Below are 18,880 nucleotides of genomic sequence, written 5' to 3' on the forward strand. Positions count from 1 at the left end.
TTATTCAAAATTATAAAAAATAGGAAAGTGCTAACTAATGTCTTAGGGAAGATTAATATAGAAATTATGCATCGGAAGTTGGTGAAAAGTGGAATATTTAACTTTATAAAAATTTGTTGTTTTTAATGAATTTTTTTTATTTTTAACATCCTTAACCATTGCCCTTAGGGCATTGGTTAGCAAAACCCTAAAAAATATTATGTATTTTTCACTTCAATTAAAAATGATTTTCTTCAAAAACTAATCAAAACAACTCTAATTTTATAAACAAATTGAAAAATAACTGACACATAAACATAACTAAAACGTCAAAAATCAATCAAACCTTTACTCTCGTTGAGATATACTTTTAGGAAATTGTTAAATGTAGACACTAGTTGATCTTGCACTTCACACATATATGATTTGAGAAAATATTCCTTAACTTTTATTAAAATGCTCTCTTATTAGTTATCAATTATTATTTTTTATATTTGGAATTACAATTACATACAAAGTATTGAATAAAAAGCTTAGAAGTAGACTGGTTCGTATAAAATTTCACACGATTCAGAATAAAAAAATACTGAAAATCCTAACAATAAATGTCTATCTATTGACATTCATTTTATTGAAAAATATGTACCGTAAATAAATTTACATTACATTAGAAATTGAGCATTATCACTGATGAGGATTGAGCATAATGGAAGGTAATATCTTTTAATGAGTGTAAGTTGTAGCCTTGCGAGTTAGGGAGACTGTCCACATCGAGGCTAGAACAACCCCATAAGTAAGAGAGATATCACACTCTTACTCAAAACCTTAAGGCTGTAGGTTTATGGATCCTCTTACTTATAAGGTGATCAACCTTTACTCTTTTATCCGATGTGGGACAACAACTCACACTTGTACACAACAACACTCCCCCTTAAGTGTGAGTCCATCACTTTATCGTGCTCCCCCCAGAGCGGAAGCTTTTTTACTTGCTTGGGGACGAGGGGAGCCTGGGGGACCTTCCACATCGAGGCTTGAATAACCACACGAGCAAAAGAGACGCCACACTGTTACCCAAAATCTTAAGGCAATGAGTTTATGAGTCCTCTTACTTATAAAGTGTTCAACCTTTACTATTTTATGCGATGTGGGACATATAACTCACACTTGCACATCGAGGCTAGAACAACCCCACAAGTAAGAGAGACACCACACTCTTACCCAAAACCTTAAGAAAATGAGTTTATGGGTTCTCTTACTTATAAGGTGTTCAACCTTTACTATTTTATCCGATGTGAGACATATAACTCACACTTGCACACAATGGTATCAGAGCTTGTCGTATTCAAGAGCCGCCTAAACCTATTCACACACCAAGCCCAAAGAGTGTTGGGTGTGAGGGGGTGTATTGGGAAAAACCCAAGTCCCACATCTGATAGATAAGACTCTTGAGAAGAGTATATAAAGAGAGACAATCCTCACCTTACAAGCCGGTTTCGTGGGGTTGTGTTAGGCCCAACCATGAGACATAATTCTATTATGGTAGCAGAGTCCCGGTTCGACAAAGGGTACGATCGAGGCAACCTGTCCATTGGCGCAGAAAGAAGAAACGACGGTACAAGCAGTGTCGGTCCGTTTGCGGAGGAACCAACAACATCGATACAAGTAAGAGCTTCCGCTGGAAGGGGGAGCATGATGAATAGAAGAACTCACACTTGAGGGGGAGTGTTGTGTGCAAGTGATATGGCCCGCATCGGATAAAATAGTAAAGGTTGAACACCTTATAAGTAAGAGGACCCATAAACTCATTGTCTTAAGGTTTTGGGTATGAGTGTGGCGTCTCTCTTGCTTGTGTGGTTGTTCAAGCCTCGATGTGGAAGGTCCCCCTGGCCCGACTCCCCCCATGACCAAACAGTGGCATCAGAGCCTAGTTCGACGAAGGGTACGACCGAGGCAGCCAGTCCGTTTGCGCAGAAAGCAACAACGGTGGTACAGTGTCTGTCCGTTGCAGAGAAACCAGCAACGACGATACAAGCAAGTAAGAGCTTCCGCTTGAAGGGGGAACATGATGAATAGATGGACTTACACTTGAGGGGGAGTGTTGCTGTGTGCAAGTGTGAGTTATATGTCCCACATCGGATAAAATAGTAAAGGTTAAACACCTTAAGTAAGATGACCCATAAACCTATTTTCTTAAGGTTTTGGGTAAGAGAGTGTGGTGTCTCTCTTATTTGTGGGGTTGTTCTAATCTCGATGTGGACGGTCCCCCTGTTTCCTCTTCGGGGGACCCAACAAAGAAACTCATATTGATCAAATAATTTAAGGCTTAAATGCTCTTTTGGTCCCTTAACTATTTAATTGGTATCGCTTTGGTCCCTTAACTAAAAAAAAGATTGTTTGAGGATTTTAAGTTTTTTTTTTAGTCTCGTTTTGGTCCCTTCTGTTAGGTTTCCGTTAGTTTTAATAAAAAACGTTAAGTGTGGACACGTGTCACCTTGTCATTGGCTCTGAGATTTTTATTTTTATTTTTTATAAAAAAAATATATTTTAAAAAAAATATTTTTTTTGTAAAAAAAAAAAAAAAAAAAACTCAGAGCCAATGACAAGGTAACACGTGTCCAGGAGTTAACTTTTTTTTAAAACCCTAATGGAAACCTAACAGAAGGGACCAAAACGAGATTAAAAAAAAACTTAAAATCCTCAAACAATCTTTTTTTAGTTAAAGGACCAAAACGATACCAATTAAATAGTTAAGGGACCAAAAGAGCATTTAAGCCATAATTTAATGTCCAAAAATTGTGTTGGAATTGCAACATTAGAAAGTAAGAATCTCACCCTTTCCAAGTAAGGTTCCATTTATCCTTTTTCAGCTCATCCATCCATTTTGTGTAGGAATTCTGTGAATTCCGTGAGCTTTGCAGTAACTATTGAACTATTCACGACCGTACTTTAAGCCATTTTAAGTCCTCGGTTATGTTTTCAATCATAACATTCGAAGGTTTTGAATGCCTCGTCTTTGCTTTTCAAAAGATAAATCCCAAATTTTCTACAAAAGTTATCGAGAAAAGTTATGAAGTACTTGTTACATCCATGTGAAACAACCTTGGAGTAGTGTTTTCAAGTGTTGAGCTTCACTCTATACATCTTGCCATAGATACAATGAGTTCAACATTATGATTGCAGACATTCTTAACTAAGTGCTCAACATTTTGAACTTATCAGATTTCATTAGAGAGCTAAATAAACTTTCAAACTTATTTTGAACCTTTAATCAACAGGTATAACAAACTATGTGATTTTGATCTTTCAATCGAAGGAAGAAAATGAGGAAAATAAGATGAAATTTTTTAATTTAGGGATTTTAAAATGTTTTCGGGAATTAAATTGTCTCCAAATATTTTTGCTGCAAGGAACTAAAGGTCTCTTACATTAAAGACATGTGATGAAATGGACTCATAAGTATTGTGACGGTCAACAACACCCAAAACCTGATGTGTAAAAATATTCACAAAATGACTAATATACCTCAATTCATTTTTGTAATGACCAAATTGAGATCCAAATTTTTTGTGAGGGTCCTAATTCCTAAACGAAACTTCAATCAAAATTTTAAAACATAGTAATACATGTATTTTTTTGAAGAGTCACAAAACCAATGCATCACGAAACTCACAAAATAATACATGTTTTTTTTTTTTTTTAAGAATGGTCAAACTTTTAACTCGTTGTTTGAAAAAAAACTGATCAATCTTAAAACTTTGTCACTTTTCGTGAAGTTTTTGTTAGCAACAAACAAACAACATTTTTCTAGCGTATATATATACAATAAAATAGGGCAATGTTTTTGTCAAACTTTATTTATCTTGGAACGGAACTTGAAATTAGCATATATTCTTTTCATAGAAACATGAGGGTTATAAGATAAACAAAACAACGCAAATCAAATGATCAGACAAAAAAAGTAAAAAAGTCTTATATATATGACAACAACTTATTGTTTGGCCAAGGCATTACATGGACCACAATATCTCAAACTGATTCTCTAGCTGTAATTAAAAGTAGAGGAATTAATTAGTACTAGTAGTGTTCTTTGCTGGTCCAAAATGATTTATTAGTAGTAATTACCTTACATTGGCCTAAATAAATATCTATAAGCAATTGTATTAAAGTGTATAATGAAATGCCCATAGCCTTAAACACAACATAAATGGTCGAAAAGGACAACATTTTCATTTTAATTGTTCTCCTTTGCCATGTTTTAACCTTCATGTTGAAGTCCTTGTCATTGGTAAATTCAGATAAGGAAGCACACTGAGTTGACAAAAGAATATATTAGCATTCTGGTGAAGAAGTTAACTTACACCATAAATTATAACTCACCCGTGAAGCACACAACTGTCTCAAATATAATCACAACACAGCTAGTTAAAGAAAATCCAATTTTTTGTCCCACCAAAACAATGCACTGGTCGCTATAAGCACATGCCAGTGGAGGTCCACCAAAATAAAATAAAAATATATATAAAACTTTATTAATTTTAACTCCAACATTTCAATATAATACCAACGTTAATTTGATTTGAGTAAAACTAAACTCAGATCATCAAAGTAAAGTCTTAGATTTAAGTCTCATTGATGAAAACACATGATTAATAATTAACAACGCTAGTAGATATTTCACACGAATATCAACCAAATTTCAATTAATAACTAAAAAAATTACACTCCTAGTAGCTAGGCACCAAAGCTACTATTGAAATTTACAAATGCCAAGATAGGAGATCAATCTTTTGGTTCCCATTTGACTTTTGAGTTAAGTGGATAATAGAATGAAATGCATAGCTAGTAGAAATAACAAAGAAGTAAAGATTGGTACTTTGAGGTTGATTGATGAAGATTGATCATACATTTCAGAAGAATCAACAGCAAGAGGCATTCCATCACTATTAAGAGTACATGATTGTGGGTCAGATCCATCAGGGCTCAACATCAAAGCACGAAGAACCCAAGTAACTGTGTGAATGTAAGTTGTCCTATTCTTAGCAAGAAGCCATGTTAATCCCATTAGTTCACAATCTTTGTTATGGATCTTGGTTGTTCTATCTCCTGATTTACTTGAGTTTGAAGTCTTCTTTCTAAGCTGTATACAAGTAAGTACATTATTTCAATTAGATAATAATCAAACAGAAACAGCACATACTTTTGGCATAATAATAAATAGGTTTGGTGTAACATCCATTCATTGAAAAATAGTCAAAGCTGCACATACATACAATAAAAGAAGGCATATATGAGGAGAATTAAATTTCAACCTACTAATTATTTTGCTTTAAAAAATGTTGTCTTAGAAAGTAGATGGGAATCGGGATTGTAAAGATTTAATAGCAGAACATTATGGTATGGTATGTTATGATTGATTTATTTTTTCTGAAGCAACACATTAGAAAATGAAAATATATCTTCAAATGCAGCAAACAAACAAACAATGCATACACAAATCAGAAACAGGAACGATAAATCCAAATGTGGCTACAGATGTTGTCATCTAATCCCAATAAATGTGTTAAGTGAGATCTAAATCACAGTGTCATTTCACTAATACAACTAATGGTTAAAACTGATAGCAAATACTATCCCTCCCATTTGATTTTTGATCTTCAATTTTGAATAAAATCCATCAAATTTCAAGTAAATAATTAATAATGGTAAAAAGAGCAAAACACATTTAAGCATAAAACTAACCGAATAGAGGCTATGCAAGCACTTAGAGCAACCTCCTAGAGCAGGAAATCCATTGACATGATTACTGCTACTACTCAAACAATTTCTCTCCAATCTCTTGACACTTTCATCCCCAACAAGATTTCCATTATGAGCTGTAAGTTTAAATGATTCAGAACAGCTCAAAGGATGAAGCCTAATACCACAATAGCAATAAACCACATCACAAGTCTCATTAGGTTGAAAAAGTTCAATCCCTCTAACTTTCAAAGCCTTTCCCAAATCACTTTCACATGTTTCAGAATCATCTGGTAACAAAGGCATGTCATATGATGTAGTGTGTCCATGTTCAAATCCACCAAGAGCAGTGGCAGAGTAAGCAGAATATAGCCACGCAGCTAGAGCAGGACAACATCGGCTACGGTGAAGTTCATCATCAGCAGCATCATGTTTGTTGGATTTGGAACTGCATGCGTTTTTGATTCCATTCAAGTGTTCATCTGAGAGACTTAAAGGGCATCTTGCAACATCAGCTTGTTCAGGAAAGGCAGGGATTGTTCCTTGTAAAGATGAAGATGGATTTGGTGTGAGTGGTTGAACTGTTGCTGCATCAGGGATAGGGATAGGGATAGGTAGAGACAGATAGCAAGGAATGAATAAGATGAGAAGAAGGGTATTGAAAGATGGTAGTGTCAGTGTCATGATGTATAATAAGAGAGAAGAGTGTGAGTGAAGTGAATGTGAATGTGAATGTGAATGTGAATGTGGTTTTCTTCTTCAATGAAAGGAAAAAAGAAAAGAAGAGATATGGGTGTGGTAGCCCCCTGTATTGGGACAGAACTCACAAGCAAAGGAAAGGGAAAGGGAAAATAAAGGTGGTGTGGGTGTGGGGTTCTGCAAAGTTTGGCACTATGCTATGATATGCTATGCTACCACCACTGTAAATCAAAGTTATTTATTAATAGTAATTAGTTATGCGGAAGAAAAGAATTTACTGTGGAAGTTTATGTTCTTTATCCCTTTTTCTTGTCACTTTTCAAAACTCTCATATTTATTGTTATCTCACATATTTGAACGAAAATTGCTTTTGACACATCTTGTTTGGCTAAGAAACATAAATAAAAGACGGAAATACCTGTCGGTAGTTAACTGCCGAAGGAAAAATAGAATAACTGTAGTTAACTGCCGAAGAAAACCTCAGTAGTTAACTACCGATGCGTGTTGAACATAAACAGAAGCAGAAACTCAATTTTCAGTTTCTTCTTTTCTTTAAAAACATCCCAAATTCCTCAAATTTCTATTTTCATGATTTGCAACCAATCATCTCCACATTATCACAAGTAAGTAGCATTAATCAATTTAATCTTAATGTTAGTTTGTTTAGGTTAAGTTTTTTTAAAAAAATTGAGTAGTTTGCATGTGGTTATGGTTGATGTAGGAATTGAAATTTTGATGATTGCATGTAGTTTATAATTGAATGTCGTTGCTTTAATTGATGTTTGAATGATGTTAGAGTATAATGTGGTTTTGAATGGTGGCAAAAGAACACGTTTTGAGTATGTTTGATACTTTGCACACAAAGTGTTTGATAAAATGCCCCAATGTGAATTGTATTGATTATTGAGTTAGTTTAGGTTATGGAATTAATGTTAATTGTAGTATGATAAAGTGCATATTGAATTATGTTGAATGTGGTTTTAATTTTCACCGAATGTGATCGTTTATGTTTAGTTTAAGTTATGTTTATGTTGAATGTGTATGATAATGCGTTTGATTATTTACGTTTCAATTTGAATGGTAGTGTGTTTGATAATGTTTAGGTTGCTTGTGAATGTTTGATAAATTGGTTGAATGTGAAAGTTTAGGTTATGTTTATGTTTAATGTTTTTGATTAGGTTATGGAAATGATGTTGACACTTTAAATTTTTGTGTAGATATGTCAGATGAAAGGCCAATGATTGATCCATCTAAGATGATTGGTGATAGGCGTGAGATGACACAAAGCCACCGGAAGGAGAGGCAAGGCGGGCACATCCCAAAGAGGGGAAGAGGTCAGAGGGGGGAATGGTTCAGGGACTTCTCAGGAGGCTGTTCAGGCTAGACAGCCTGAAGAGTCGCAGGTGGTTGACCCGAGCCAGGAGGTGGAGTACCTGAATTATCAGGATCACCATGATGTCACTGATGGTGGGTACAACGAACAGTATATGCCAGAGCAGCAACATATACCAGACGAGGATGACATTGCAGTTGCGGCTGCCCCTGCGGTGTTACCTTTGGAGCCTCCTTTTCATAGAGGACCGGAAAATATATCTCTACTGCACTCTTATGCCAACCATGTGGCATTGCCGCTTTGGTATAATTCAGATAACGTAAGTATTATTATTAATTGTCTTAAATTATCATATGCAACACAATTTAATGTTTTAATTTTTTTTATACGTGTGTTTGTTTAATTATTATATCAATTTTTATGTGTTTTTGTTTAAGTATTTTCTTTATGTTTAATTATGATTTAAATTGTTTTTGTTATGTGTTTTTTTAAGTTTTACAAGTGTTATGTCTTAGGTTAAAAATACAACTGTTATGTGTTTTTTTTTAAGTTTTTTTTACGTTTCTTTATTTTTCCATGTGTTGAGTTTTATTTTGTTTAGTTAAATGTTTACATTGTTTTAGGTCTTTAAACTATGTTTATTTTTCTATTACTTCAGGTTCGTAAGACGCGTGTTGTAAGACTGATTAATCATGGGGCTAAGATTTTGAGTCTCGGACGTCCAAACAACAATAATAGATGGTTTTTGGATGCACTTAGGGAGAGCGGGTTACATGATTTGGTTTATCTGGGCTACGCCATTGTGTCTCATGCTTTGCTGATGACTCTATGTGAGAGGTGGCATCCCGAGACCGGCACTTTTCACATGCCATTGGGGGAGATGATTGTGACTTTGGATGATGTCGCATGTCTTATGCATGTTCAGATTGAAGGGCGGATGTTGAGCCATCCAAAGAAGATGTCGAAACATGAGAGAGCGACACTTATGGTGAGGCACTTGGGTGTGTCGGAGAGGGAGGCAGAGAAAATTTATGATACAGAGTATGATGGGTACATTAGTTATCCAAAGTTGAAGGAATTATATACGAGGCACTTTGGTAGGGCTAACATTTTCGCGGATACAAAGGATCCAGAGGAAATGGAGGAGTTGGAGAGGGTTAGGAACTTTTGTGTGAGGTGTAACACCCGTTTCGAATTATTTAATTATTTAATTGAGTCTATAAGTTATTTAGATGAGTTTATATTATATTTATATAATATATGTGTGATTTATATGATTTATTATGATTGAGGTGGTTTATATGATTTTATGAGGAGTTGTGACTTATTTTATTGTTTAATAAAATAAGATTTGAAAATAAAATAAATATTGAGTTTAGGGGTTGTTTTGATATTTTAGAGAGTTTTGGGGGAGAAAGAGAAATAAGATAAGATAATTGGAGGAGGTATAAATAGGGAAACCTAGTTTTAGAAAAACATAACGTACGTACGATCAATTTTGGAAAAAGGGAGAAAAAGCCAAGAGAAGGGAGAACCACCAAGGAGGGCTGCAATTTTCTGATTATAAGGTAAGGGTGAGACTAACTTTGCAATCTTATTAAGTCTATGAATCAATGGTTACATTTAACATGAATTAGGATGAGTTTAAGAAGAATTGGAAATTAGGTCAAATTGATAGAATTGATGATTAAACGGTGAAAAGTTGTTAGATTAATGTAGAAACTGTTCCTAGACCTTAGATAATGTGTAGGATGAATTCTGGAATCAATGTTAGGCTTAAAACCATGAGAAAATATGAATTTTCGTGAAAACTACACTTCTGCCCGAACCTACATTCATCGCTCACCCTCGCGAACGATGATCCTCGCCTAGCGAGTGATGAAGTTCATCGCTCGCCTCGCGAACCATTTTCCCTCGCCTCGCGAGTTGCACGTCGCAGCTCGCCATAGCGAACAGATGAACTCGCCTAGCGAGCTTGACCAGAGACCATGCAAGATTTCGTATTTTTGACTTTTGAATTGAACCTTAGATGCTTTTGAGTGCCTGAACATGTCTAATAATGATTAGGAAAGAATGTAGGATGAGATTGAACCTGGAATTAAACTTGTGGGATTCTGACCTGAACTCGCCTCGCGAGTGACCCAGAAACAGAGTGACTTATTAGATTTTGCGACCTTTGTTGCACGAGTTGTCGAGAGTTGGACCCTTGGGTAGGATTAAGACTTAATAATGAGGTTAATTATAATCTGTGAAGCTGTATAAGATTTGTTGTTGATGATTATGATGTGATATAATGTTTATGCATTACTTGAAGAATAATTGTATACCTAAGATGTTGATGAATTTGAAATTGATATTATTATGTCATGCTGTTTGTTTACTGCCTATGTTGCTGTTGTTATTTAACTAAGCTGCATGAGTCGGTCTAAGATGTTGAAGATGATGATGTTCCAAATTATTGGACTAATTTAAGAGGTTGTCGAATTAAGTTGTTTAAGAGGTCGAGTCCATGCATTAGCATTCATTGTTGGGGGCTTGATGCCCTGGAGCTTTGTACTCACCACGTTGGAGCATTAGCTCAAAATTAGCGATGGGGGCTTGATGCCCTGGAAGTATATTAATACTCAAATAGCGATGGGGGCTTGATGCCCTCTATTGGTACCACATGCATATAAGAGGTCTAAGTTGCATAGTTGCATTCGTCGAGTCGATGATGATAAAATGATTAAGTTGTGATTATTAAAGAATGAAGTGATTTATGATATATTATTATCAATGTTGATTAATAAGATGTTTTATGTTGTTAAATATAATTGTTGAATTATATGCTTAATATTATTGTTTTGTGAAATCTCACCCCTTCTGCTTGGAAATGTTGCTCTTCGTATGAGTAACTTGCAGGTAATCCAGAGTAGGTTGCTGTTTGTGCTGTCGTGAGTGGCCTCGCCTTACTGAGTCTTAGGTTGCTCTGATACGTAACGGGAGGGGATCTTTAGTGACTATTTCTCTTTCCTTTACGTATATGCCATTTTTCATGATACCTAACTGAATATATGAGATAACTATTATGAGGCCTACGTGCTAAGACTATTTATGAATTTTGAAGTTAATTCCGCTGCTTTACATTGAAGTTTATGTTGAAGGATAAATTATGATTTATCTATTTTGAGATTTTAAGAAGTGTGATATCCCGTTATATGTTGTTTACTCTGATTATATGTTTGAAATTTTTAAGTTGGGAAAACGGGGTGTTACATGAGGTGTTATCTTCTATATCTTGTAGGATGCTTGTTGTTTGGTGATAGAAGCAACAAACACATCGAGTTGGTTTATCTGACGACCATGGAGGGTGGCTTAGCGGGGATGCGTAATTATTCATGGGGAGGGATGGCACTGGCATACCTATACGGCGAGTTAGTTGATGCTTGTTTGCCTGGAGACAGAGCTCTTGGGGGAAGCGTGACACTGCTCACTGTAAGAAACTTATAAATGTGAACCTTAACTTTTATTTTTTGTTATATTTTTTGTGCGTAATAATTTATAAATGTGATTTGTTTGGTTTGTGCAGGCATGATTTTTGGCGCATTTTCCTAAGTTTTTCGGTGTTGATCCAAACACCGACTATATTGAAAACTTTCCGGTTGCGGTGAGGTAGAAGCTACAGAAGGGTCATGGAGAGGGGGTGACGTATCGCTCATTGCTTGACCGTATTCAGTTTGATGACGTATGCTGGAGGTCGTACGAAGAGCACAAGGAGATCCAACCTTTTGAGGAGGTTTTTTGGTATTCAGGATGGATTATGTGCGGTGTTCGTAGAGTGTACCGACATCTGCCCGAGAGGGTTTTGAGGTAGTACGGATACGTCCAGATGGTCCCTAGACATCCGACGGATGTTGTTGAGCTGCCACCGCCTCAGATTGTGCAAGCTTTCGTCGACTTCCGCACTCACATGCTTAAGGAGGCCGATTGGGGTGAGCAGGTAGCAGATCAGACATGGCGTATGAGGGAGGGCTATGTGTTATGGTACACTAAGGTGTCTCACCCTCAGATTTTGCCACCTCTTCCAGGAGATCTTCCGAGGCCAGCAAATGAGGAGTAGATCATTGCAGAGCAGTGGAAGCGGTACGAGGCGAGAAGCTCGCCTGATGCCTATGACATGGTTAGCGGCGTTATTGCCTATGCTGATGAGCAGTTGGGTCAGCAGGTGATGAGCCCTGAGCAATGGACTGAGGCCATGCGCCATGTAAGAGAGCAGATCACGCCGATATTGGCCAGGAGGAGAGGCCAGAGGCCGAGGAGGCGGCACCAGCAGCATCAACAAGACCATGAGTAGTAGTATTTTATGTTTAGGATATATTTTTAGGACTTGTGTATATTTTCATGACATTTGTTGTTACTTTGTTTCGATGACATATTTTTATGAAAATTGTTCGTTTCCGTATCATATTTTCAATTTCAATTTTGTTGGTAATTTTCTTTGATTAACTTTATGATTTGGCATTGAAACAATGTGTTTACAATGTGTAAAAACACATGTAACAGGTTCTGCCATTTTATGGCTTCAGGATGCCTCGGTAGTTAATTGCCGAGGAAAAATGAAACCGGCGGCAGTTAACAACCGAAGTTTTCCTCGGTAGTTAACTGCAGCCGATTTCATTTTTCCTCGACAGTTAACTGCCGAAGGGCATTTACGTCTTTTACTTGTGTTTCTAAGCCTAACAAGATGTGTCAGCAACAATTTTCTTTAACCGTCACTAGGGGCAAGTCAATAATTTTTACTACAATATATATAGCTTATCAATTAAGGTTCGTTGATAGGTTAGTTATGAGTTGGTTAGACTATGTGAAATTCTAGTGCACTTGTTTTAATATGTTCTCTACGATGTTTTAACATTTGCAATGTTCTGTTCAATGTTCTAACATCATGCGATAAACAGAAATAAAAACAAGAAAATAAACGACAAGAAAGTAAAGGACACATTGAGTTTGTTGACCCAGTTCGGTGACAAACACACCTACTCTGGGGGCTATCAAGCCAGGAAGGAAATCCACTAGTGTAGTTGTAACGCCCCAATTTTATTTAATTATTATTAGTCGATTTAAGGTCTTTTATATATATATATATATATATATATGATTTTATATAATTATATTGATTATGTGGTGTGTTATATTTTATTAAATGAGTGATTTTACTATTTAATAGAATAAGTGGGAATTAGTAATTATTGAAGTTTTGGGGGTTATATTTTAATTAAAGGAATTAAGAAGGAGTTAAGTGTTATAATTGAGGGAAGTTAAGAATAGGGGGAAGTTGGTAACTGTCAGTCAGAAAAACATTTTCACGTGGAAGCAGTTTTTGGGAGAAAAACCAAGAGAAAGCCAAGAGAAGAGCCAAGTGGGGAGAATTCAGATTTTTGTTAAGCATTATTCATCAATCTAAGGTAAGGGTGAGGCTAACTTACATTAATTTTAGTGTATATGATTCTGATTATGTTTTACCAAAAGTTATGAATGAATTTGGAGAATTGGGAATTCGGGTTATGATGAGAATTGATGATTAAATGATGGAATTAGGGTGAATTGATGTAGAAATGATGAACATACCTTAGATGTTTCATATATTGATGTTTAGAATCAGTTTTATGGTTAGAACAATGGGTTTGGGTGATTTTTTGAGAAAAACTGTAACCTGGCCGTACTGTTATTCATCGCTCGCCTCCCGAGTGATGATCCTCGCCATAGCGAGTGATGAAGATCATCGCTCGCCTCGCGAGCAGGAGATTACTCGCCTCGCGAGTTGCACCTCGCAGCTCGCCATGGCGAACAAGTTTACTCGCCGTAGCGAGTGTGGGCAGAGAGCTTGCAAGATTCTGTGTTTTTGAGCTGTGAGTTTAACCTTGGGTGTTTATGAGGGCCTGAACATGTACCTTTATGATTAGGCAAAGTTTTAGAATGAGATTGAACTTGGAATGGTGTCAGAATGGAATGGTGAGTATTTTACCCTAACTCGCCATGGCGAGTAGAGCCTCTCGCCTCGCGAGTAGTCCCATTTCAGAAGCCTTGTTTAGGATTTTGCGATCTTTTGTCGCACGTGATGATATGAGTAGACCCTTGAGGTAGGAGAGAAGCTATTCTTGATTATACGGAGATTCAGAAAGGATGTTTGTAATGTTTAATGACGTCGACTTAGGTTGATGAACAAATGAGGAGATAGTTATATATTATGAAAGATGTTGATATGAGTCCTACTCGTTGTATATGATGGTTATTATTGTTGTTGTCTCGCTGCTTATTATTATATGTTGTTGTTGAATTGAATATGATTTGCTGCTGATTGTTGGTTTATGCATAAATGCATTCAATTGAATTATACAAGATGTTGGTTCAAGTGGTAAGGTTGCAAGTTGTCGTTCTAAGTAACGGAGTCATAGGTTGTTGATGTTGACCAAGTTGGGAAGTAAGTCATAAGTTATTATGCACAGTCGTTGTCGTTGTTGTTGCCTACGTTGTCGTTGTCGTAGTTGAGTTGTATGTTGATATACACAAGTCGAGTCCTTTCATGATTAGGAAACCGTTGAGGGCTCATGCCCTGGAATGCTCGTCATTCAACTGTTGAGGGCTTATGCCCTGGAATGCCTTGTCATTCAAATTGTTGAGGGCTCATGCCCTGGAATGTTAATCATTCAACCGTTGAGGGCTTATGCCCTGGAACTGCCTTGTCATTCAATCTGTTGAGGGCTCATGCCCTGGAATGTCCATCATTCAAATTGTTGGGGGCTTATGCCCCGGAATGCTTAGTCATTCAATGAGTTGAAAATAGTACCCCGTCGTTCGTTGTCGTTGATGTAGTGGATGATGTTGTCGTTGTCGTTGACGGTGATATTGTCGTTGTGGTAGGTTGTGTTGTGGTCGTTGTTGTTGAGGGAGATATTGTTGTTGTGGTCGAGTTGTTGTTGTCGTTGTTGGTTGATTTAGTAAGAGTTATTAAAGTCGAAGAAGTATGAATATTATTGTTGACTTATATGTTGCTTATTACGTTATTTAATTAAGTTGATGATTTATATATCTATTATTATTGTTTGTGAATCTCACCCCTTCTGCTTGGAATTGTTGCCCTTCGTATGGGTAACTTGCAGGTATTGAAGTTTATTAGAAGTGGTGGCTCAAGTGTCTAGGGCTCTGATACTTACGGGATGGGATTTTCTTATTGTTTTTCATTCCTATGTATCAAATTTGAATATTGCTGACGTAGCCCTATGGTTGTTGAATTTATGTTGATAAGGCTCTATGCCAAAGATTTAATTATGGAGATTTAAACTATTGCTATCGTTGTTTTGATGCAAATTTTCCGCTGCAAATTTAATAATGACTTGAAGGACGTTTATTAAATAGATTTTATATTCTATTTAAGAAATTTTGAAAATGTAGTGTGACATGCCCGTTTGGGAATTACTCTGATGCATGAATTATTAATTAATTGATTTTTGGGAAACGGGGTGTTACAGTAGTCATTATTCGATAGCTCTCAGCAAACTCCTCATTTACACTAAAGACCTAGGACCTACCCGTATAGACTTCAACCTAGGAACTCCTAGATATGAGATCCCATCTCACTATCCTAATGGTCAGTCACAGCCCCTGTGACCTCTCAGACCTAAACAAACTCAAAGTAGAAGTTACCTTCAAACACAAACAACTAACACCTTGTTTCACAACTTCGGTGTAGTACACAAGAGTATCAATACTCACACAGTCCTAAACAAGTATCACAAACGATACAAGAAGGAACACAATAGGTTCTAGACTTGCATCACAAACGATACAAGAATAGAGCTCATAAAGACTCAAAACCCTAAAAATCTATACTTTTTAGTATGACGGCTTGAATAATCAATTAGGTCTTGAAGTCTTCCTTATATACTCAAGCAGCTTGAGATAAATACTTAGTTGGGCTTCAGCACAAAGCAAATCAGTTCAGCTAATCTGCAAAACAAGAATCATAAACAAATATGGAAAGTCCTAAAATGTCGGAACATTTATAGGATCGTTCCAACCAATAACAAATATTTCCTAAAATATAAAATATACTTTAGAAATATTCCACAGCTGATTCTTCAAAGATATACGCATTGCTTTGTCAATAAGATAATGAAATATTGTTTCCTTAAACAATAAAGGGCGCGCTACAAGTAGGCAAGAACTCAAGCACACTAAACCGTGTCAGGATGTTGGAACATCATATCCAACATCTAACAGAGATACCTAAACACATGTTGGAACATTGATTCCAACTTGCACAACAAGGATATTTCTCGTGAATATTATATGTGCTCTTTCTTACCTATCATTATCCCTACAATTCCATGATTTATAATAACTTTCAAGAGCTAAACCAGTTGGAAATCAATTTTTAGGGTAAAGGGATGATCAAAATAAGAAATTACTTAGGTTGAATAGATTGTCATAAGCATCAAGTTTGTTTTCTTTTTTTTTTTTTTTTTTGCTTACCGGAAAATGTATGTTAGCAAAACCACTTGAAATATTTTGGCTAACCTGCCGGATCAACTAAGTTAAGCAATTCCATTGAAATTTGAGAATATGTCTATTATATACTAATAATCCTAGTAGCTATGTCCTTGCTAATTTAATCATGAAAATGTAACATGAAATCCGGAAAAATTTCCAATATCCATGAAATTAACTGTGATGTTTAGATTCAATGGCTCAGTTTACAAAGCAGATTATTAGTTTAGTAATCACTTGTGTTAATTCTAAAGTTCCAATTTAGTATAATAACATCATTAGCCTGCTCTCTAATATTTTATGCATTTGAGCGTCTCTGATGCATAATTGTGTCCCCACCCACAACCCGTAAATAAGATATATATTTGAAAAGTAAAAACATATTCAAAGTAGTGCAACAAGAGACAGAAACATATAGGTGAACACTAAAATGTAAAAAGATAGTGTTGTTTGTAACAAGGGAGAAATAAAAAATAAAGTTATGAAGAAATAAAAAGGCAAAAAAAATAAATAATCACGAGCAGCAAATTTTAACGAGAAGAGTGTATTTTTGACAGTTTTAAACAACGGATTAAGATGATAAAATCCATTTCACCCTTTCCTAATCCCAGTTGGTGCCCGGCCAAAAAGAGGCAAATGAAAGGGCCAGCTGTTTCCAATGTCATTTGATCAGTATATGATAATATATCCAACACCCATGATGGCTAGCCTTTGAGCTTTTTGTTTTTTCTTTGGTTCATGTTTTGGTACAACAACGGTGAATGGTAATTTAGATAAGAGATAGGTTATAAACAACATTCACACTTCTCTAAATTATCGAGTAATCTTTTAAAAAATAGAAAATTGTGAATGCTTACATAACACATAGCGAACCATGGTGACTTTGAGGCCAGAACTAAAACAATGAGGGCTTATAGAAAACTCAAGGCAGACACTACCTCACAAACACTCCTCTAAGGACTGTTCCCAAAAAAAAAGGGGGCTTATACAAGACCCAAGACACACAGTACCTCAAAAACACGGTGTTAATTGTGGCCTTTGAGGTCGAAACATTAACACATCATATAAGGATCAAGCCTATTGGCAATCGAGGATGATAGACACTCTAGCCACTTAGCCTCGATTGGGGGCTAGTGTTTTGATATATGTCCAAAAGTCTCACATCATTTGAGAAACGAGTTCAAGGTAGTTTATAAACAACATCAATATTCCTTGAAACCACTTATGCGCCTTTTTCAAAGGACAAAATCGATAGAAACTAATATGTTTATTGAATTAATATTATTTTGACTAATTCATAAAATTTGAAAACTATTTTAATTGAACTCACCAATTTCATGGATCTATCAAAATGTCGTAAGAGAGAGGATAAAATATAACAAACAATTAATGATATTTAGACATTCATTTTTTCGAGAAACCTAACACATATATTTATCACATTCAAAAATATGGTTAATTCTAAATGGTGAATGCAATTCATAGTTAAAATTATGGTTAGTTCAACACAACTTCACTATTTTTCAACATGGTCTAAATAAGTCATGTATGCAACCGAATTTGCTCTAAATTTGCATGTGATTAATTAGATGTATGCATTGTAGGGAAAATTGATTGATATTCATGAAACATTTTTTATACAAAAAATATATTTATTAGTTTGTTTTACATTCTCTCGAGTTGGTTTTGAGCTGTGAGCTGTTTTGTTGGAGGAGTGGCACGCTTTGCAGTCTAATAAAGCTGCTTATGTACCGTTTGACCAGATTTTTTACAGTTTAAAAGCTACTTTAAAACAAAGTTAAAATAAAGCTCTTTAAGGAAAAAGTTAAAGCTGTTTGGTTTCTTTATTTTTTTTAGTTTTAAAGTTATTTTTAAGTTAAAAGTTGTTCGGCAAAATATTGTACAAAATTTTGATTTTTTTTTTTTTTTTGGTGGTGTGTAGGATTCGAACCCGCGACCTTGCGTATATTTATACATTGTCTATATCAACTGAGTTAAGCTAGATAATAGTGTATTTTTTCTTTTCCAATTATACTGTATAACAAATTTTGTAATAAGAATATCATATTTTTGGTGTCATTTAAAAAGATAAGAATTTATATTATATGATATTATATTTGTTACATTGTCGGTGTCATTGAAAAAGATATGTTTTGTTTTTTTAATAAGAAAAAGATATGCATAGTTTGTTACATTATAAATGTGTAAAATATATATAAGTATAATTTTTTTAGGCATCTATGCTAGTACTTTTAATTAAAATCAAAATTTTATAAAAATAATAATTGTACACATTACGCAACACTGAAAAAATTATACGCATTAGCGTAACAAAAAAAAAACAAATATACAGACATAAAATATTAATCTAAACGCTAATGTGTGTGTGTGTATATCTTTGAGGTTGAAGAAATGGAATAAAAATATTTGGTGTCATTCAATGACAGCATGAATAAAAATATTTGTGAGGTTGTGATAATTAAACGATATTAAAATTAAATATATAAGTGATAAAAAGATAATAAAATTTCTTCAAAAATAGATAATAAAATTAAATTGATTCTCCTTTAAAAAAATTATATGGACCGGTTCAGAAAAAAAAAATTA

General features: G+C 35.2%; 2 protein-coding genes across 2 annotated transcripts; one reads left to right on the forward strand and one right to left on the reverse strand.

Moving 5' to 3' along the window:
• Nucleotides 1–4,526: 4,526 nt before the first annotated feature.
• Nucleotides 4,527–6,592, reverse strand: LOC11417026 (uncharacterized GPI-anchored protein At4g28100). The gene is made up of 2 exons (XM_003631029.4): nucleotides 5,719–6,592; nucleotides 4,527–5,116 (listed from the first exon to the last, which is right to left on the reverse strand). The coding sequence occupies exons 1-2, from the start codon at nucleotides 6,397–6,399 to the stop codon at nucleotides 4,790–4,792; spliced, it is 1,008 nt and encodes a 335-aa protein (XP_003631077.1). The 5' UTR covers nucleotides 6,400–6,592; the 3' UTR covers nucleotides 4,527–4,789.
• Nucleotides 6,593–7,637: 1,045 nt separating this feature from the next.
• LOC120577594 (protein MAINTENANCE OF MERISTEMS-like) lies at nucleotides 7,638–11,321 on the forward strand. Its single transcript, XM_039829205.1, has 4 exons — nucleotides 7,638–8,066; nucleotides 8,406–8,923; nucleotides 11,053–11,221; nucleotides 11,316–11,321. The coding sequence occupies exons 1-4, from the start codon at nucleotides 7,902–7,904 to the stop codon at nucleotides 11,319–11,321; spliced, it is 858 nt and encodes a 285-aa protein (XP_039685139.1). The 5' UTR covers nucleotides 7,638–7,901.
• Nucleotides 11,322–18,880: the final 7,559 nt, after the last annotated feature.

This window comes from Medicago truncatula, chromosome 8 (assembly GCF_003473485.1).
Source record: "Medicago truncatula cultivar Jemalong A17 chromosome 8, MtrunA17r5.0-ANR, whole genome shotgun sequence".
In the NCBI taxonomy this organism is placed as follows: domain Eukaryota; kingdom Viridiplantae; phylum Streptophyta; class Magnoliopsida; order Fabales; family Fabaceae; genus Medicago; species Medicago truncatula.